General features: G+C 43.0%; 2 protein-coding genes across 6 annotated transcripts; both read left to right on the top strand.

Annotated features, from left to right (window-relative positions):
• Window positions 1-225: 225 nt before the first annotated feature.
• On the top strand, window positions 226-3,095 carry rpsa (ribosomal protein SA). Of its 2 annotated transcripts, none has more exons than XM_061711558.1 (8): window positions 226-282; window positions 1,141-1,312; window positions 1,517-1,635; window positions 1,873-2,118; window positions 2,367-2,495; window positions 2,578-2,737; window positions 2,824-2,865; window positions 2,958-3,095. In XM_061711558.1, exons 2-8 carry the CDS (start codon window positions 1,180-1,182, stop codon window positions 3,050-3,052), a joined length of 924 nt encoding a protein of 307 aa, XP_061567542.1. In that variant the 5' UTR covers window positions 226-282; window positions 1,141-1,179; the 3' UTR covers window positions 3,053-3,095. The 2 variants fall into 2 exon arrangements, with proteins under 2 accessions (XP_061567542.1, XP_061567541.1); XM_061711557.1 differs by having other exon boundaries at window positions 2,824-2,871.
• A 3,870-nt stretch (window positions 3,096-6,965) lies between these two features.
• Window positions 6,966-19,700, top strand: ubn2b (ubinuclein 2b). Of its 4 annotated transcripts, none has more exons than XM_061711445.1 (17): window positions 6,966-7,563; window positions 9,859-9,987; window positions 10,162-10,263; window positions 10,602-10,733; window positions 10,909-11,015; window positions 11,240-11,762; window positions 13,056-13,126; window positions 13,216-13,345; window positions 13,610-13,716; window positions 13,805-13,915; window positions 14,037-14,180; window positions 15,162-15,212; window positions 15,300-15,342; window positions 16,039-17,319; window positions 18,170-18,377; window positions 18,886-18,954; window positions 19,198-19,700. In XM_061711445.1, the coding sequence occupies exons 1-17, from the start codon at window positions 7,288-7,290 to the stop codon at window positions 19,242-19,244; spliced, it is 3,531 nt and encodes a 1,176-aa protein (XP_061567429.1). In that variant the 5' UTR covers window positions 6,966-7,287; the 3' UTR covers window positions 19,245-19,700. The 4 variants fall into 4 exon arrangements, with proteins under 4 accessions (XP_061567429.1, XP_061567428.1, XP_061567431.1 ...); XM_061711444.1 differs by having other exon boundaries at window positions 13,586-13,716; XM_061711447.1 differs by lacking the exon at window positions 10,162-10,263 and having other exon boundaries at window positions 13,586-13,716.
• The last annotated feature ends 1,031 nt before the right edge of the window (window positions 19,701-20,731 follow it).

Genomic DNA, 20,731 nt, shown 5'->3' with positions numbered 1-20,731 from the left:
AACATTGTCTTAATATGGTCTTTCCATCTCCATTGTCTTAATATGGGATAGTCATCCGACCCGGTCAGCCGCCTGTGGCCTCCTCCCGTCTCTGCGGCAACAAACACCATCTAGTGGCCAAAGTGTGTAATTACAGAAACCCCTCTCAAACTCTAGCCAATCACAGCCTCACAAACTCTAGCCAATCAGCGCCTCGGAAATGCCCTATAAATATTACGTCATTTCCTCCTTGCGCCCTCTTTTCCACCGTCCTCTCAGATCTCCATACGGCGTTGTTTCGTGGTAAGAAAAATCGCTCTTGCTATACTAAATAACGTGGAAAACATGGCAATATGCATAAGAGATTGATGCATCAGTGCGTATTGTTTCTAATGAGACGTGTATGTACCACTTATTCCGTGCTGAACTGCCTATATTTGAACGTTATTGTTAATGCTAACCTTCAGAGCTAACTACTTAGCATCTACCACGCGTTCCTCACGCTTTCATCAGCTCATCCTTAACTTAATGATCTTACAGAAGTTACAGAAGTTAATGATGCTGTGTAACTACACTCGCAGTTTAATATTTAAATTGGCTTAATATGGGTGGGATGTATGGGTTTTGTACTAATAAACCGACTATAAACACTTATTTGAAAGTTTCCATCAACATCAATCCACGCCATGATCATTTTAGTTTTATCAAATCTCTTGTATCTCTGGAGTATTGAAGTTGTGGCATCCCATTCGAAATAAAAACAAGTCAGATGGCTTTATCTTGTAGTCCTTAAACCACTGCAACGTAAGAGCTGCATAATATAAAGAGAACAATACATTAACAGTGAACTTATACTACGTTAGCACCAAAACTTCTCTCACACTCAAACTGACAGACAAATAAAATATATTACCTTGTTGCCCTCGACTGGAGCTAACTCTCCCCTTTTGTCCTTCTTATTCTGTTTTACTCGTTTGCACAGTTTTACTGTTTACATCCCCTTTTCATCCATTTAGTTTCTCCAAAATAAAAGCACTTCCGTGTTGAAAGGATATAACAAAATAAAAGCAGCATAGTAACATTCATTTTTAACTAAACTATGAATTGGAGTCCTTTACAGAAGTTGAGCTGTAAATGATCAAGCCACGTCTTTTGTTGCAGCTATCCCACTAAACTCGTAACGCAGGGAAAGCGGTCACGATGTCCGGGGGTCTAGATGTCCTTCAGATGAAGGAGGAGGATGTGCTGAAGTTCCTGGCTGCAGGAACCCATCTGGGAGGTACCAACCTGGACTTCCAGATGGACCAGTATGTCTACAAGAGAAAAAGTGACGGTAAGTGATGCCGTAGATGTGTTAAAACGTGTTCATATCATAACAGAAATTAAGAGCCCAGGGAGAATGTTGGGATAATTATTATAACCTGCTTAAGTTTACATATTTCTCTATTTTTACATAATTTGCAAAGACCTTGTACATGCAAGTATCAGTTTACAGATATGGTGTCAAAGTAACATACTATATTCTCTTTTGCACCAGGTGTCTACATTATTAACCTGAAGAAGACGTGGGAGAAGCTGCTGCTGGCAGCCAGGGCCATTGTTGCCATCGAGAACCCAGCTGATGTGTGCGTCATCTCTTCCAGGAACACTGGACAGGTGGGTACATGACGTAAACGTCTGACTTGCAGCACACAATTAAAGCCGGGCACTTATGTGAGTGTTCTGGTGTCGGAAGTGTGCGAGAGTAAGAGGGCCGGGGTTTCGCTAACACCATGAGGAATTCCTTCCTATGACTGGCGTTTGATAGTGACCTGAGCCACAAGTTTATACTTGAGATGCGAGTTATTTAAGAGTTTTTGTGAGGTCTTGAAATTGTCTTTTGTCCCACCGTAGAGAGCCGTGCTGAAGTTTGCCTCTGCCACCGGTGCTACCACCTTCCATGGTCGTTTCACTCCCGGTACATTCACCAATCAGATCCAGGCTGCTTTCAGGGAGCCCCGTCTCCTGATCGTGACTGATCCTCGTGCTGACCATCAGCCACTGACTGAGGCCTCCTACGTCAACATCCCCACCATTGCTCTCTGCAACACTGATTCTCCTCTGAGATACGTGGACATCTCCATCCCCTGTAACAACAAGGTGAGAAACTTGCCAAAAAGGGTTAATGCCTGCACACTGTTAGAGCTCGGCGCTGTTCTCAGTGCAGCGCAGAGTGTAGGATGTGTGCTAAAGTAAAAGGCGGGACCTTTCTTCCTTTTCTCTGATCACTGGAAGGGGATTGGGAGGAGGTCTTGCAACAAAATAAATACATTGAGAAAAATATGCACAAAACAGCCTCCGCAAGTGTGGATTTCACTATTTACGTTTAGCCTGTTCTAATCTCTTAGGGTCACCACTCGGTGGGTTTGATGTGGTGGATGTTGGCCCGGGAGGTTCTCAGGATGAGGGGAACCATCTCCAGGGAGCACCCATGGGAGGTCATGCCTGACTTGTACTTCTACAGGGATCCTGAAGAGGTAAAGTGGATGTAGTGTTTGCCAAGTACAGACACTTGTGACATATTGGTGCATCCTGCTCACTGATTCACTCTTTCTGTAGATCGAGAAGGAGGAGCAGGCGGCAGCTGAGAAGGCTGTTGTGAAGGAGGAGTTCCAGGGTGAATGGAGCGCTCCCCCTGCTGAGTTTGCCCAGCCCGAGGTGGCTGACTGGTCCGAGGGCGTTGCAGTGCCTTCTGTGCCCATTCAGCAGTTCCCTGCATGTAAGATTGATTTTTTTTTTTTCCCATGAAAGGATAAACTGCTTTAGTGTTTCCTGGTGTTAATGCTCTTTTTTTTTAAATTTTAGCTGCTGCTGCCGCCGCCGCTGCTGCACCACCTGTCAAAACGGGTAAGGGTAAGGTCTATCGGTGTGATCACATCTCAAAGCATATGTATATACTTTATTTTTTTATTTACTGAACATCTGCTCTGCTTTTTCAGAGGACTGGAGCACTCAGCCTGCCACGGACGACTGGTCCGCTGCTCCCACGGCTCAAGCATCTGACTGGGGCGGTGCCACTTCCGACTGGTCTTAAATAGTTCAACATGGCAACAATAAAAGTGTTTTTTACACTTGGATTCTCTTCTGATTCATTTGGTGTTTTCCTGTGCTAATACCAATAGTCTGGTCCTAAAATAAAAATGAAACGCTTCAATGAACTTTTGTAGCCAGTGTACTAATCCTAACAAAATTTTCTTATTTATTTCCTAATAAATTATTTTTGATACGAGTTCTGACTTTGCCTTCAGCATTTAGACTTTAAATGCCTTTTTTTTTTTTTTTCTCTCTCCCCCAAGACTTTCTAGAAATGTACCATTTGGTCCTATATTATATAGCAAGTTTAATTATGAAATATCCTTCATGATCATTATACCTTGAAAAGGAGCCATGATGGGAAAGGTTAAAAAGACAGCTTTTCATGATAGTCCTTCTGAAACTAAGGTTTTGCCATATATTCCTGCGTATCACACAAAACCTTGATTGTGCACTTTCCAGAATAAAAATTATATTTGAATGCTTAAATTGGTGGCTGAAAACCACATCAAAGGTCTTCAATTCTGGTCCTTGTGGGCCAGTGTCCTGCATGTTTAAGATGTTTCTCTGCTTTAACACACCTGATAAGCAATGGTTGTCAAGGTCTGCACAAGTCTGAGTCATTTATATTGGTGTGTTGAAGCAGGACAACTAAAACATGCAGGGTACCGGAATTGAAAACTGCCGCTCTACATAACCTCAGCCACAGTCGCGTCCATTTTCTATACCTGATTAATCCTTACTGCATCATGGGGGTCTACTGGAGCACATCCCAGCTCATTAGTTGAAAGGGTCATAACAGTGAACTACAAAATAGTGTTTGTGTCCAGCCTGACCTCACTTAATGTCATATCTGCTCTTTTCCTGCTCTACTTAGCAGGAGCCCCCCCCCTTATGATCCTTGATCAAAGCGTCTTCCCTCTGAAATGTTTTCACGTGCCATGTTTTGTTTGAATATTTTTGCAGGGGTCATGGTTTGCATCTCTGAAAAGCACCTGAAGATGACATTGTAATGCTGTTCAAATGACATTGAATGGAATATTTTATATTAATATTCTGCATTGCTGCTTTTACACATTAACTGCTCCATACAACCAGTTTAATTTTAGTTTAGTTTATTTGCACATAAAAAGTATACAACTGCCAAAAATTCTAACAGTATGTAGAAAAAAAAGGAACAAAAAAAAATACAATGTAACAGAAAAATGTGCAGGAGGAACCAAAACAACCCATTAGGGCTTGTCGAGTGGTCCTATAAGGAAACATCTACAGAGATATGTAAAACATAGGACAACTAAGGACAATAAGCTAAATTACTAGAAAAACGAATCTGATGAGGATGTGCAGAGAAATTCTGGAAATTAGTTAAGTTTTGCTAAACTGGGTTAGCAAAAAAGTTGTGATTTGTTTTTTGAAATTATTTGTGCTCGAGCGTTCTCTAATATTGAGTGGTAAGGTGTTCCAATAAAGAGGAACCTCTGAACCTAAAATGGAGAAAAAGTAGTCCTGAAAAAGGTGGGATGGAGATTGTTTGCAGACCTAGTATTAAAGTGATGAATTTGACAATTGAATTGAAATAAATGAAAACGGGTTGGAAGCAGCTTGTGGATGGATTGATAGACAAAAAGACAAATCTGAAAAATATTTACCGCAGAAATAGGGAGAATACTTAGGGATTGGAACAATGGGGTGGATCTAGTAAGTCGATTGGAAAATTTAATCATTTTGATAAAACGTTTTTGCAGGATTAAGATACAGTTGAGGTTGCTCATGAAGGTACTTGCCCAAATGACATTGCAGTATGAAATATAAGGATAAATCATAGTATAATATAAATTAATACAGATTTTTCTTGGTAATAGATGCCGTATACGTCTGATTACTCCAATATTTTTTGCAATTTTTTGCAACCAGTACTGCTGTCTGGGTTAAATCATATCAAATATTATAAAAAAGTAATACACATGTATCTTCTACAGAGTTTTCTGAGATGGAACCACCTTCAATCCTGCGGATGAGATAAAAAATTAAGCCAAATGTGACATTTTCTGCATATGTCTTTCAAAATGTATCATGTATTTATTACTGTGGGGATGTAGCTTCTTAAATTTCATGAACACATTTTATACAAAATAAAACATGAATGCCTATAACATGTTTACAATGAGTTAATATAGGATCTTAAGAAAAAAATCATGGATTTTTACATGTATAACAGCAACATGTCTCCAGAAAGTTTACAACTGTCCAAAATCTCCTCTTCTTTTAACAGGGCAAGTGTGTCTGGGGTTTTGTGAAAGGAAAACTGTCTCTGCTTCTTCTGATATAGTTTTGTAGTTCCCCAACATTTCTGGGTTGTTTTTGTCGCATTTTTCATTTAATGATTACCAAATGTTTTCAGTAGGTGGACTACAGGCATGACCCCTAATCCTACTATGTATCAACACTCTTCTTAGTGGCCCCCTGAAGCCTCGCCCATAGTGACACCAGTTCATGAACTGTGTCTTTATTATTATTTTAGTTAAATGAGCAAGCTAAAGACTCAGGTCTTTAAGGAGCACTTCTAGCATCTAGTAAACGTCTCTGCTCATCAGGATTAGTTAAAATTAGTTAAAAGAAAGGGACTGTTGGGTTGGGCAAAAAAATAAATAAAAATTAATAATTCTGGTACTGGAATGGCAGCACCTGTGTCCAACTGGACTCTCAGCAGTCTGACCAGCACTGATCCAGCTGGACCCTCCTATGTGATTTCTTGCTTGTGTTCTCTCAGATGTAAGTCGCTTTGGATAAACGCGGTTGCTAAATGACAGTAGTAATAGTAGTAGTATGTTGTAGTAGTAGTAGTATTAGTAGTAGTAGCAGTAATAGTAGTAATAGCAGTAATAGTAGTAGTAGCAGTAATAGTAGTAGTGAAAGTAGAGTAGTAGTAGCAGTAATAGTAGTAGCAGTTGTAGTAGTAGTAGTAGTATTAGTGTTAGTGTTAGTAGTAATAGTAGTAGTGAAAGTAGTAGTAGTAGCAGCAGTAATAGTAGAGTAGTAGTAGCAGTTGTAGTAGTAGTGGTAGCAGTAATAGTAATAGTAATAATAGTAGTAATAGTGGTAGTAGCAGTAATAGTAGTAGCAGAAGTAGTAGTAGTAATAGTAATAGTAATAGTAGTAGCAGTTGTAGTAGTAGTGGTAGCAGTAATAGTAGTAATAATAGTAATAGTAGTAGCAGCAGTAATAGTAGTAGTGAAAGTAGAGTAGTAGTAGCAGTTGTAGTAGTAGTATTAATAGTAGTAATAGTAATAGTAGTAGCAGTAATAGTAGCAGTGAAAGTAGAGTAGTAGTAGCAGTTGTAGTAGTAGTGGTAGCAGTAAATGTATATGAATGTACTCTGTCCCTTCCCAAATAAACTGAATTGAATGAGTAATAGTAGTAGTGAAAGTAGTAGTAGTAGTCATAGTAATAGTAGTAGTAGTAGTAGCAATAGTAGTAGTAATAGTAGTAGCAGTAATAGTATTAGTGAAAGTAGAGTAATAGTAGCAGTTGTAATCATAGTAGTAGTAATAGTAGTAGTAGTAGCAGTAGTTGTAGTAGTAGTAGTAATCGTAGTAGTAGTAATAGTAATAGTAGTAGTAGTAGTAGTAGTAGTAGTAAACGAGAGATGTATCCAGACTTTTTTAATCTCTCGATGCTGTCTGACCCTTCTTCTCTGTGTGTGTCAGATAGCATGAAAGGTTTAAGCTTTAAACTAACTATTGTTCCTCAACTTTTCCTCTTCCATCTTTATTATTCTTCCCGGTCGCATCCTCCCTCCGCGCCTGCGCAGACCGGTCCGCGCGCACCTAGCAGGTGGGCGTGTCCCGGGCTGTGATTGGTCCTTGGCGGCCTTGGCCCCGCCCCTGGCCCCGCCCCCTCAGTGATGCTAATGCCCATCAAGATGGCTACCCCTGAACCCTCCTTGTGCTAGCGGAGCAGCCCCATGGAAACACGGACAACTACCGCCTATTTACGTGCACGACCCTCGTAGACGGCGGCGACCGCGCCGGCCGCGGTGCTATGCGGATCTCAGCGGCCTGAGCGGAGACAAAGGTCGTGGTTGCTCTGCCCGGAGCGCTCTCTCCGGGGCCGCTAGCTAGCGGAGCCTGCAGCTCGTTGTGTCTTCTCCGTCCCCGGACCAGCCCTCCCTCCCTCCCTCCCGCAGCGCGGCCCCCCCCCGCCGCGGCCCCGCTCCCGGGGCAGCAGCAGCGTCCGATGGCCGAGCCCAGGAAGGTGCCGTTCGTCACCATCTCGTCGTTCGGCGGTGCCGGAGCGCCGGTACCGCCGGCCCCGGTGCCGGAGAGCAGCAGGAAGCGGCGCCGCGAGGACGAGGCCGTCAGCCCGGGGGGGGATGGAGGAGGGGGCGGGGGAGAGGCGGCCCGGGGGGCCACCACCGTCCGCCTGCACCTGCAGCTCAGCGAGCCCGACGACCAGGGGTCCTCAGAGTTCAACTACGGGGAGCTGGTGCACCCCAGACCCGCCCAGAGACAGGTGAGACCGGGACAGGTGAGACCAGGATCCGGACCGGGACCAGCTCGGCTCTGACGGGCCGGTGTCACACTCCGCATTGTTTACCTGCGCCGAGCTCTCCTGTCATCATGGAGACTCTAGTCTAAAGCATCACATCCACGCTTGAATTACCCTAGTGCATTACCTGGAAAACTACTGGATGACGTAGGATGCACACTTGTTAGGAGTTCTTAAATATATATTTGTCTGTTTTCTTTGGTTTAAGGCAGTGGTTCCCAAACTTTTTTCGCCAGGGCCCCCTTTTCTGTAACGTTTTCGAGCCCGACCCCAACACAGACACACACATCTTTTGCATTCAAATGTTCAAATGCGACTGCAATTTATTTCATATATTGAACATATGTGCGAAAAAACTGTCCATCTCTGTAAAAATAGATTTTCAACCAGCTCACAGATTGAAACAACAACAATACAAACTAGCCAAAATCTGAACATTTGCTCTACAAAAATTACACTTTTAATCCCCACATATTTTCAGTGATGTGAGTGGGCTTGCTTCATGTATGCAACACATTTTTTTTTTTTCCTTTTTACTGTACAACAGTATGCATTACTTTCAACATATTTTTTTTCCCAAAAATAACCAGCTCCATGAGAAAAAAAAAACAGCAGCAACAGCTAAACAAATAATCAAAATTTCAACAATTGCTCTGCAAAAATGTCAGCTTTAATCCCCACATCTTTTCAGTAAGTGGGGTGGGCTTGCTTCATGTTACAGATCCCCCCTATTTCCTGTCTCTTTCTCACTGCACATATGTATTGAACGCAAAATCTTAAAGAAATAAAAAATCTTAAACCACTGGTTTAAGGTATTAATTAGATAAAGTGGAGTTAACAGGAAAGCACCGGAAGTATATTTTCTGGACTATAAGCCTATAAGTTTTCAACCATGCGGCTTATACAAAGATGCTATTCTGTGGATTCTTCTTCCACCGCTCGGGGCGCTCTAACCGGAATTAGAATCAAAACTAAGACAAAATAAATGCAAAGAAGAATACGCTTCTTCTTCTTTAGCAGATAAAAGTAGGTAGAAGTAGATTTCAAACAGATAAATAGATAAATAAATACCGGTTATTTTCTCTTGGTTCTGTCCCGTTTTAATCAGCAAAGTTGCTGCCGTGTTAAAAGACACTGTTAGAAAATAATCTATTTAGGTACAAACATGTACATCATTTACAGTTCAAAATCCTTCTGTACATGTAGTAAATATCTAATCTAACAACAGAAATATCTTCAGCTTGAATATCTTTTTTTTTAATTTTTATTATAAATAGAGCGGATGTGGCTTGTATGCAGGTGCGGCTTATAGTCCAGAAAATACTTATTAGATAAAGTGGTCCAGGTCCTGGTCCAGGTTTCTTCCTCCTAAAGGGGAGTTTTTCCTTGACACTGTTTGGCCTAAGATTTTTCTCCCACTAGGCGAGTTTTTTACCTGCCATTGTTTGTGTAATAATTGCTCGAGGGTCATGTTTTCTGGGTCTCTGGAAAGACCCTAGAGACAACTGTAATAGACGCTATATAGATAAAATTGAAATTAATTGAAATTCATAACAAAAGCCATTTCAAGAAGTTTAACAGAGAATACAACACTTGTATTAAATACATTTACTACAAGTGCAGTCAAATACAGCTAACTCCAGTTATAACGCTTTAAAATCAGTAAAAAAAAAAAAGCAGCTTCATCCTAATTCAATCCAGCTCCTTGTAATTGTATTCGTTTGACAGATGTTATACTTTATCAATAGGGAAGCTTTATGTCTTATTTTGAAAGCAACACTGAGTTGTTTCCACAAGGGACGAGTCTTAAAGCTGGAGACTGAGAGCTGCATCGCTTTCGGGATCTTAAGGAGCCATGGAGAAGTGTGTTGAGTGAGTGTGAAAGGCTCCACTGGGCTAATATGAAACATCAATCACGGCTTTAGATGTGAGAGAGCTCGGCCCGTAGCAGTGTTCAAGGAGAAGAAATTACAATTCTTAAAGTATAGTTTGTAAAACACCTTTTTGTGCTTTGAACCGCATTTTCAAGTCTTGACCCTCTTTTCCTCGGCTGCTTGAAATTACTTGCATTATTTATGTGATCAATATAATGCTCAAATTTTGATCAAAATGATATGATCAAAGCTTTGCAGAGCCCCTTCGGAGGACACCTGGCCTATGAGTTTTCAGGATTCTGCAAGATGCATTACTCTTTTAAGGAAACAAATAGAAAGGTCAATAATTGAGTTAAACTTCTCCATTGTTTGTGTTTCCTCTCAGGTAAAGGTTGCAGCCACTACGGTACCTAAAGGGCTCGCGCCCCCTCTGGACCCCACAGACCCCTTTGCCGATGATGACAAGGAGAGACGGGAGGTGGAAGAGCTGGCCAGGAAGTTTGAGAGTAAATATGTGAGTCCTGTGGTCTTCATATTAATGCATCAATGTAAACGTGGTCCGTCGTTGTACCAGAAAGTTTGACCTGGGGAGGAGAGAAGGGAAGGGGGGTCTCATAACTTCTACATTATATACAGTTTGAGGTTTTTCCTAAATTCATGAAGGTGTTCTGATCCTTGTTGCTTGCAGGGGGGTGTTTTAAAGAAGAAGAAAAAGGACAGGATGCAAGATCTTATTGACATCGGCTACGGCTACGATGAGACTGACCCTTTCATAGACAATTCAGAAGCTGTGAGTTTATTCACAGTTGTCAGTTTTGCTTGATTTCTGAAGTTTCAAGTTTTATTTTTCTTTGTTGGTTTTGTTTTTTTGAAGTGGTAGACTTTATAACATCATGCTAAAAGAAAAAAAATGGTAGATTAAGGGTAAAAATAAGTGCATGTGGCAACTTAAAAATATCTGCTTGGTATAGTGACTAAGTAACTCTTTACAACCGTGTTAATTACACTGTACATACAGTACGTAGTGTGAACTGCATGTGGGACAAGTGCAGCAGTGTAGAGCTTTTGCTGTACATGGTGGTGCAGGAAATCTAACGGTAATTAAAAATGATTATCTGTCGAACTCAGTACGATGAGCTGGTACCGGCGTCGCTCACCACAAAACACGGAGGCTTCTACATCAACACTGGCACTCTGCAGTTCAGGGCTGCGTCCGACTCCGAGGGAGACAACACAAACACAGACGATCATCACATCAAGGTAGGTGCCGGGCGGATTACGGGGGGGATTTTAATGTAATCCGGAGTAACGCGTTTAAATAAGCACGTGCCGTGGGAGCAACTTTTTCTATTAAAAATCCACAAAAGACGTAAACTCTGCTTTTTCTTGTACTGTTACGGTCTATATTTGTACCGTTTTTCTTTTTAATTTGTAGAAGCTGAAGGATGGTGAAGAGCGAGCGAATAAAAAACGACGGAAAAAGCAGGAGGGGGGAAATCTGGAGGACAAGAAACCCAGAAAGAATAAAGTACCAAAGCCTGGGTGAGGTTTTGGTGTTTTTTCAATTTTTATTTCACACTTCTCCTATGTAGGTAAAGTAAAATGCATGTCACCTTTGCAAAGTGTACAGCTTCATAACTGAGAAGAGTCCCGAGGACGACGACCTGCTCCGCTCCACCGCTCAGCCGCTGCAGATCACTGTATAAATCACTCCGTTCACGCTGCATTTAATGACCTCCTGTTCTCCGCGGCTTCTGTTTCTGCAGAGTTTTGGCTCTGAACCGGCCAGAAAAGAAAAAGAGGAAGAAGCTGATGAAAGACTCGCTACACCTGGCCAACATGCTTCGCCGCTTCACGCGGGAGAAGGAGGAGATGCGCAAGAAGAACATGGTTGTTGCTACTGTGCCGCGATCCACCGCCAAAGTGCCCAACACCAACAGTGCACTGCTCAACACGCACGCCAAGGCCGCCGTCGCCGCCGCCGGCGGCAGCGACTGCAACATGGGCAACATGGGCAACATGGGCGACCTGACGGCGGACGACCAGGCTGTGATGTCGCTGCTCGGCACGGCCAACAACGACCTGCTGCAGGACATGATGGGCGACCTGGACTTCAGCATACTGGACTCGCCCCAGCCGTCCAGCCCGGGGCAGGGGGAAAACGGCGCCTTCGGGATGGGACACAAGGCGGGCGGTGGGCGGGTGTCGCAGGGTAATATGATGCCCCCCCCACCTCTGCCCAGCGGACTCCCCGGCCCGCTCATGAAGCGCATCGAAGACTTGAGAGCGGTATGTACGTCGCTCTGGCAACTCATCCAGTCAGGGTTGAAGAAAAGCTGAGCAGCAGAGCGTCTCAGCGTTTCCACGTCTTACTGTAGACCATGTCGGTAGCTTTATCTCGAACAACAACAAATCATCAAATTAAAAGCGTCAAAATATCAAAAAAAGCTAAACAATTTAACAGTCTAATCCAGAAATAAATAACTACAGCAATGTGTTCGAGAGGGAACAGGAGGAAGCAGAACGCTTATTTAGTCCTGTCCCTTCCTCACAAAATCATATCATATGCCGTAGAAAATATAAAAATTAAAATTTTAAATAAAATAAGAAAAGACAAAATAATAACAAAATAAATAAATTCAACACAAACAATTAATAAACAAAGATCAAGGCACAATTAAACTAGCCACCTACAATATCCTAAACTCAAAAATGTATTTGATGATCCATGACCAGCCATGAATGCAGGTAGTTACATTTGTATCATATATGACGTATCACATAAGGAACAGAATAAAACAGTAATGATACAGTTGAAAATTAAGGGCGCATTAGATTTTTACATCCAAGCAAACGCTGCCGTCACAACGCTGTTGTCACCAGTGATGCTCTAGTTACCCAGGTGATTCTGGTGTGTGTGTGTGTGATCACACACCCCCTGCTGTTGAGGGAATTTCCACATCGGAAAAGTGTCGTTTTAAAACTAAACCTCAGAATTGTGCAGCGCAGCTGTCAACGATCCCTCTGCTCATTAAAGATGCACTTGTGTCTCCGCTACTGAGTTTTTAGATTATTTGGATTTAAATGACCTCTTAGTCTGTGGGTTTTAAAAAAAAAAAATGTATAAACTACCTGAGGAAAAAAGGCCTTGTTTTTGTCATTTTCAGATCTAAAGCTAAGTAGAAGAAAGGGAAAGCAAGAAAAGAATTACAAATAATGTTTCTGTTTTTCTTATGGAAAGAGGAAAACTGAGACTTTGGTTACTTGTGTTTGTGTGAACGATGCTGGCAGAACGAGGAGGAGTGAATCCAGTGGGGCGAGTTGTATGGGGTTGTTTTATGCCACTACTTTAATTTATGAAACATAAACAACCAGACTGATCTTGTTTCTATTTATTTTCTTGTCCAGAAAAATGAAAAATGTTCTGTTTTCTCAATTTGGCTCAGAAACAGAAAAGCTAAAGAATGAAGGTTACATAGATTCATCTTCCTCCTCAGACTCTTCGTTTGGTGACACGTCGTCCTTTTGATCAAAGACATAATTAACATCCTGCTAAAGTTTGATTTTTGTTCTTCGTCACAGGCATCACGTCTGTTTGATGAGGAGGGAAGGAAGAAGTTCTTCACACTGGACATGAACAACATCCTACTGGAGTTAGTACCATTTAGATTCTCTTCATTTACAGACTGGCATCAGAGCAAGTTAATGTTAATGTCTCTCTGTCTTTGTCTCTGTGCATCAGCATCGAGCTGCAGGTGCAGGAGCAGCCTGCAGATGTGCGTTCAGCTGTTTATTCTCACCTGGAGGCCTTTGTGCCCTGCAATAAAGAGGCTCTGCTTAAACGCCTTAAGAAGCTCAGCCTGAACATACAGGTGCGTAAGCGATTTTATTTATATCATCAGAAAAGTAAATGCTCTTTGCAGCTTTTTCTTAAGATAATGTTTACCTGCCTTAAGAAATGTTAGATTTTTCATAAAATACACCTTTTGAGGTGGCTTGCATGCCTCACTAAGTGGAACCGGTTTAATTGTCATCTGCTGGGCTGTGTGCCTGTTATCTGTCTAAATTTAGCATGTGAGCGTGCTGTCCTGGATATGCTTGTGTGATTTCAGACTCTGCTTGTCCCTGTCGCCCAGGATGACAGACTCCGAGCTCCCCTGATGAAACTGAAGCTGGCGGTGTGTACCGTGATGCCAGAACAGATCGCGCGCTACAACATGGACTGCATCGCCAAAGTTGCCAAGTAAGAACCGTTCACACTCTTACATTTGGACACCTCCCGGCTACGTTGATCGTTTTGGTTACGGGAATGTGCGTTCCTCCGTTTGCAGGCAGCAGTCGGAGGAAGGAGAGAAAAATGGGTCAGAAGAAGATGATGAGGAGAAACCGGGGAAGAGGGTGATGGGGCCTCGAAAAAAGTTTGTCTGGGATGACAAACTCAGGTGGGTTTCAGAGGATTCACTATGTTAGTGAATTGAAAATATCTATAATAATTTTGAATGTAATATTTCTGCTTGATTTGGCTCAGTTTCTGGAGATGTAGTGTTGGTGCTTGTTGTGCAGGACACTGCTGTGTAACCTGGTGCGGGTGAAGCTGGGCTACTACGAGCTGGAGGGGAAGAACTCCATGTCTCTAGAAGATTACCTGAAAGCCTTCATGGAGACGGAGGTGAAACCTCTCTGGCCCAAGGGCTGGATGCAAGCCAGGTATTCCAACACTAGCCTTAACCTTCATGACTTTAGGGGCGACTGAGTCTCGTTTGACTGTGATCTGGCGTTGGGTGTGAGCACGACCCTTTCTGGTTCTTGAAGATAACGAAATACAGCATGTTTATTATTTTAAGCCCCATTTTGTTCCAGATTTAACTACAGTGGGGAAAAAAGGTACTTAGTCAGCCACTGATGTGCAAGTTTTCCTACTTGGAAAGAGGAAGTCTGTAGTTTTCATCATAGCTACATGTCAACCATGAGGGGAACAAAATCCAAGAAATCATGTTGTAGGATTTTTAAAGAATTATTTGTAAATTATAGTGGAAAATAAGTATTAGGTCAGTAACAAGAGTTCAACTCAAGATATGGGGTTGAGGTCTGGAGACTGGCCAGGCTAGTCCTTGTTGCCTGAGCGGTGTGTTTGGGATCATTGTTATGCTGAAAGACCCAGCCACTTTTCATCTTCAATGCCCTGCTGATGGAAAATCTCACGATACATGGCCCCATTCATTCTTTCCTTTTACATGGATCAGTCGTCCTGGTCCCTTTGCAAAAAAACATCCCCAAAGCATGATGTTTCCACCCCTGTGCTTCACAGTAGGTCTGGTGTTCTTTGGATGCAACTCGGGAAGCTATTGTCTGGAGGTGGCCGGGGCAGCGTGTTGGCACGGCAGCCAGAGGTTCCTGGTTTCTCAGCATGATACACATTAGCATAAGATACAGGGATTGGTTTAAAAAGACGGTTTGGACTTGGCTCTCCCTTCCCTGGAGCACCAGCTGGTCCCAGTCTCTTGGCTCAGTTCATCTTCTCTTCCTCCTCCCATCTCTGGGGACAAAATCCTGAGAGAAACCCCACCTACTCTGTCTCTTATCCCCTCGTCTCACTTCTTTCTTTCTCAATTTTCCGAACGCAAGCACTTGTTAGTGGTTTAACTTGTGTTCATATTCGTACCTTGATTTTTGAATTTGTGTTTCCAGGATGTTGTTCAAAGAAAGCACGATGGCTCACGGTCATCTAACAGGCTACACGTGAGTCATGTGACTTCTTAACATGTTTCTCTTTTTACGACTTCTTGTGTTTGCTCTCATACGTTTTATTTTTTTTTTTTGCACCAGGTCAAAGAAAAAGATGGTCACCACTCCGAAGGCAAAGCCCAAGGTTGGTTTTAGGTTTCTCTAAATGTTTGTGCCAACAAATCAGCTCTTGACCAATTTATTTTGTTGAATTGACCTTGGAGCAAGGCATTATTCCTACTCATGGATCCGTGGGGGAGGCACGGGCATAGACATATATACGTAGACGCCGCACCGCCGTCATATTTGATGTGGCAAGACTGCGCTGTAAACTAATACAAGTAAATGGACTTATTTTCATAAAGCACCTTTCTACAAAGAAATTTACGTTTTACGTCTCTCTGGACACACGCACTAATATTGGGAAACAGTTATGCACCAAATATAATATATTATTATTATATTATAATATATAATATAATAAAACACATTTTCAAATAACAAAATAACATATTTGAACAATTTTTCAGACAATAAAATAACATTTGAACCATTTTTCAGAAAATACAATAACTGAAAAAATTTGAAAAATGGTTCAAATATGATATTTTGTTACTTGAAAACTTTAAATATGTTTATGTAAAATATCCTTTGTTGATGAGAAAATATGTTTCTCTATTTTTCTTAGTTTACAGTTTAGTTTACAGCGCAGACTTGCCACATCCAAGATGGCGGCGACGTTGACGTACGGCTCAGCGCTCAATGGGGCGTCTACGTATATAAGTCTATGGGCGCGGGTGTTGAGTCGTTTGTGTAAATGTCTTCTGTCCTCTGCTTCCAGGAGGCAGCGTGGGTTCAGCGGCCCACGTCTTCGGCGGGTGCCACGGCAGGTGCCACTCCCTCTCCCGCTGGCCCCGTTGCTAAGCGACCACCCCCGTCACCGTCAGAGGCCATATGCCTGGATTCCCTGGACGAAGCTCCGCTCCTCGACCCCATCTCTCAGGCGCTGTCCCTCCTCAGTAACGCAGCTAAGGGCCTGGCCCAGGGGGACAGCCCCCCGTCCCCGGACGCACCCAAGACTGTCCCCAGCGCGCCGCCGAGCGTCCACACCTCGCCTCTCCTGCAGCAGCACAAAAAGAACGCGGCCATGGCCCCCGGCTCCAGCACACCTCATTACATCTCTACCTCTTCACCTTCCTCCACCCCCCTGTCCCGGCCTTCCCCCGCCACCTCCTCCCTCCTGACCGCCGTGAGGGTGGACGGGCTGGGCGTGGTCAAGGCCACGCCACAGGCACATAGACACTCAGTTTTAAACACTCAGAGACCTTTAAGTGTGGGTGTGACGAAAGCGAACATGCCTGCCTCAGCGTCCCCGCCCAAACCTCGCCCCCCGCCTACCGCGTCTCCACTAGTGGCCCCAGGATCAAAGACGGGGCTCCCCACTCCTCCTTCCGGCCTCCTCAAAGGCAGCAATAATAAAGCCGGTGACACTCTCATCATCACATCGTCTCGACCACTAACCCTCCCTTCGGCCTCTCTTCTCGTCCCCAAGACTTTCCAGACGGTTCGCCAACCCCAGCCCCCACAGACCAAGTCGTCCCCGTCCCTCACGCAGACCCACCCCGGCGTTCAGCCCAAGCCCCAGTCCAACTTCATCACCCCCATGCACGCCACCCTCACCAAGTCCACCCACAGCAGCATCCCGCCCATCGTCAAGCTCACGCCCCGGACCCCCCACCCCATCGTCACCACTACCGCCGCGGCCTCGGTGAACATTTCTCCGAGTCCCCGGTCTCAGGCGACCCCCTCCATACATCAGTACTCCCCCAAAACCCCAGCAGGCTTCCGCCCACCGTTCTCAGGGGCCCCGGGAGGAGCGGCCAAACCGGGCCAGGGCAGCTACACTCCCACGGGCGGCCAGAAGCCCCCCAACATCAACAGCACCACCGTTACCAGCCTTATAAACACCTCATCCATAAGCAAGCATTCAGGAACCAGTGCCTCCCCCACGGTGGCCTCTGCCGCCTCGGCCCAACGCCAGAGGCCCGGGGGTGGGACGCCTCAGGGGGCCAAGCCAGTCGTGTCTGTTCCTTTGTCATCTGTCTCATCTCAGTTACCACAGGTGGGTGTGAGCTCGGAGGACGACGAGCAGGTTTATGGTGTGTGGGCTGCCATTTATGTTAGAATCGATCAAAAGCAGGGGCCGGATTCACCAATATGTTCTTAAGAACGATCTTAAGAAATGTCTTAAGATCTAAAATTAACAAGTTCATAAGAAAGTTCTTAAGTGCAATTCCTCAATATTTTCTTAAGAATCATCTTAAGAACTGTCATTTCTTACAAATTTCTTATTTTTCCTACTTGAGAACTTCTTAAAATATGGCTGTATCCGAAATCCCATACTAAGTACTACATGTTACATACTGCATCAGTATGTACTGTATACTGCATACTAGATGAAGGATTCAGTAGCCGCTCCAGCAGACCGTTCACACAGCAGTAGCAGCCAAGTATCCCAGAATTATATTATATTTTATTATATTTCATTAATATTATTAATTTCATTATATTCAGTCTACACCGGAAGCGAGACTTCACTACACCGATGCTCCACAATATTGCGGGTCTTTGTTTGTGCAAATGTGTTGAAAAAGGTGATATTAGAGGCTTTACCTTTTCACAGAAGAAATTTTAAGACAGGTCAAGGTTGTCTTAAAGTTAAGAAAAAAGTCAAGAACAAATTTGAGAACTTTATTTCAAGAATACCATTTATTCTTAAGTTTTTTCTTAAGAAGAAAGTTGAGAAAATACTTAAGAACTTTTTTGGAGAATATGACTTCTTCTCTTTTTTCTTCTTAAGACTGAACTTAAGAAAAAAATGACACTTAAGAAGATTTTTTTTCTTAAGAAATGTTTTGTGAATCCGGCCCCAGGTCTGGATTTCTTCATATTTCTGCATTTCTTCTCCTCAGGTCTCCACAACGGGAGGCGGCGGCCTGCTCAGCTCAGCCTCCACTCTTCCCCTGGGGTTCGGCATGCTGGGGGGCCTGGTGCCCGTTTCCCTGCCATTCCAGTTCCCCTCCATGCTCAACCTGTCTCAGCTGGGGACCGGAGGCTCCAACACGGCGCCGAGCAGCTCGGCGGCCAGTAGCAACGCGCAGTTCTCCACACTGACCCAGAGTGAGTAACAAGCACGCACGTTAGATCAGATCCCCTCTAAAAACAGATTTTAAATTGTTTTGAAGCAGAGCTAACGCTCCATAGAAGTTTGATTTGAATAAAATCTTGACATTGTAACGGAGCGATTACAAGTGCGTGGTTGAGGTGTCGTCTGTTCGTGTAGGCCATTTTTGGTGTCTGATGTGTGTTTTATCACCATATTGTTCGTCTGACCGTAAGATAAATGTAATTAATGTACAACATTATTCCATTTTGTTTGCTCCATTTCCCAAATCGTGTTTTTTTTGTTTTGTTTAATCAACAAATCCTGTATGTTTCTTCTCCAACTGTCACTCACCTGGCCTTGTATTTTATCTTCACCCCCTTGTCTGATGTCCAACCCTTTCTTTTTCCTCTTTACCTCCCACTTTTATATTCTTTTTTCCCCACTTATTCCCCGTTTTGTTTGCATTTGCTCCTCCCGCACTCTTCCCTCCATGTTTCTCGTTGCCCTGTCCTGTCTCCTCAGATCTGTTTAAGAGTCTCCAGTCAGGGTCTCAGGTTGCTCTGCCTCCTCACTTGCAGCTCGCTTTCTCAGGTAAAATCTGACCCTCCCTGAACCTCAAAGCCTGCTCCATTTCTCCTGTCGCGTCTCTCTCTTCAAATGTCCGGTGTTTTCTCGTCTCGGGATGTCTCGTCTTGTTCCGTCCTCGTCTGTGTTGGTGGCAGCATGTCTTCATGGAGTTACTTTAGCTGTCGTCTCACTGCCTGTGGGGTTTTTTCTCCGCCACTGCCTTTCTGCTAACATTTCAAGTCCTGTTATCATTTTTTTTTTACCCAGATGTCACTCAGAGCCAGGGAGGAGACGCTAAGAGGAAGACTCTGTGATCACGCGGGGGTTCAGCACCCATCAATAACTATCCAATGAAATATCTGAGCAGTCCAGGAGGGAATGAGTGACGAATCAGGTTTGCGAGGGTTCTGAAATCCAGAAATCAGCTCGCCTTCTCATCAACACATTATGGAGCGTCTTCTTCAAACAAGTTGATAAATCCTTCATAGAACTGTTAAATAAAATGGCAAATACAGTTTGTCAATGTTTACAAAATAGACCTATATCACTGTGGACAGGGAGAAGGAATGAATGACGTGACTGAGTGAGTGTGTGTGTGTGTGCGTGAGTGTTTGGACCTGTTAGGCTTGCTGGGCTGTGTACCTTTTGTATTTCTCCCACTCTGATGCATGGTCAGTGTATCTATTTGGTGCTGTTTTTATCTTAATGTAATTAAGACCTGTATGAAATGTAAACTGCAAATTGTTGAATTTGAGCTTTTTTTTTTTTTTTTTAAATAAGAGCTGTACATGTTTTCATTGTACTTGGATTCATTTCTTTCTGTATAGAACTCAAGTCTACTTTTAATTAAATTTCTTCCTTAGATGGAGCAACTACTTTATAAAAAGTGTAAATATTTCAGCTTGGTTTCAAGGGTTGGGTGTGAGACTGGTGGTTCTTGTTGTTGAATATATAGATATATTTTTTTTCTGTTGACTTCAATTGTAAACTGTTCACACCAAGCACTAAACCGAAAGCAGCCACTGCAATACTCAGACGCAAAGCGCCAGCTGCTCACGAGGAGCTGCTGCTGTATGTTTGTGGAGAAATACAGGACTTTCTCAGAAAATTAGAATATTGTGATAAGTCCTTTATTTTCTGTAATGCAAAAATGTCATACATTGTGGATTCATTACAAATCAAATGAAATATTGCAAGCCTTTTATTATTTTAATATTGCTGATCATGGTTTACAGCTTAAGAAAACTCAAATATCCTATCTCAAAAAATTAGAATATTCTGGGAATCTTAATCTTAAACTGTAAGCCATAATCAGCAATATTAAAATAATAAAAGGCCTGCAATATTTCAGTTGTTTTTTTTAAATTGCATTACAGAAAATAAAGAACTTTATCACAATATTCTAATTTTCTGAGACAGTCCTGTAAAAGAACAGTTCAGGAAATTGATCAAAGATGAGAAATGAGCTCTCATGAGAGCCACTTTAACATTTGACACTTTTGAATGATTCAGTTTGTCCTTGCATTTATCAAACAGGACATTTGTAAAAAAAAAAAACTAAAAACTATTATGAGCTCATTGCCAAAGGCCATCTGGCAGTATCTCTTAAGTGTATTCTTTTTATTTTATAGTTTTTCCTCTTTAAGTAGGGAGTTATAATTACAGCCATCTAGTTCTTGGTGTGAACAGGCATCAAATTTCAAATCACTGCAACAGACTAAGGCCCAATCCCAATTCTCCTTCACTCGCCACATTGATGGACAGTTGATTTAATTCAGACCTGGACTAAGCTACCAAATCA

The sequence above is a fragment of the Cololabis saira genome, chromosome 21, assembly GCF_033807715.1.
Source record: "Cololabis saira isolate AMF1-May2022 chromosome 21, fColSai1.1, whole genome shotgun sequence".
Lineage (NCBI taxonomy): Eukaryota > Metazoa > Chordata > Actinopteri > Beloniformes > Belonidae > Cololabis > Cololabis saira.
Note: the sequence above shows the minus strand (reverse complement) of the source record. Positions and strands in the feature narration are given on the sequence as shown.

Excerpts from the sequence above, each read along its gene's own strand:
- rpsa (XM_061711557.1), top strand. The coding sequence starts at position 1,180 with ATGTCCGGGGGTCTAGATGTCCTTCAGATGAAGGAGGAGGATGTGCTG. Across the intron at positions 1,636-1,872 it reads CTTCCAGGAACACTGGACAG|AGAGCCGTGCTGAAGTTTGC; the intron begins GTGGGTACATGA and ends GTCCCACCGTAG. Across the intron at positions 2,872-2,957 it reads ACCTGTCAAAACGGGTAAGG|AGGACTGGAGCACTCAGCCT; the intron begins GTAAGGTCTATC and ends CTGCTTTTTCAG.
- ubn2b (XM_061711444.1), top strand. The coding sequence starts at position 7,288 with ATGGCCGAGCCCAGGAAGGTGCCGTTCGTCACCATCTCGTCGTTCGGC. Across the intron at positions 10,734-10,908 it reads CAGACGATCATCACATCAAG|AAGCTGAAGGATGGTGAAGA; the intron begins GTAGGTGCCGGG and ends TTTAATTTGTAG. Across the intron at positions 15,343-16,038 it reads CTCCGAAGGCAAAGCCCAAG|GAGGCAGCGTGGGTTCAGCG; the intron begins GTTGGTTTTAGG and ends CTCTGCTTCCAG.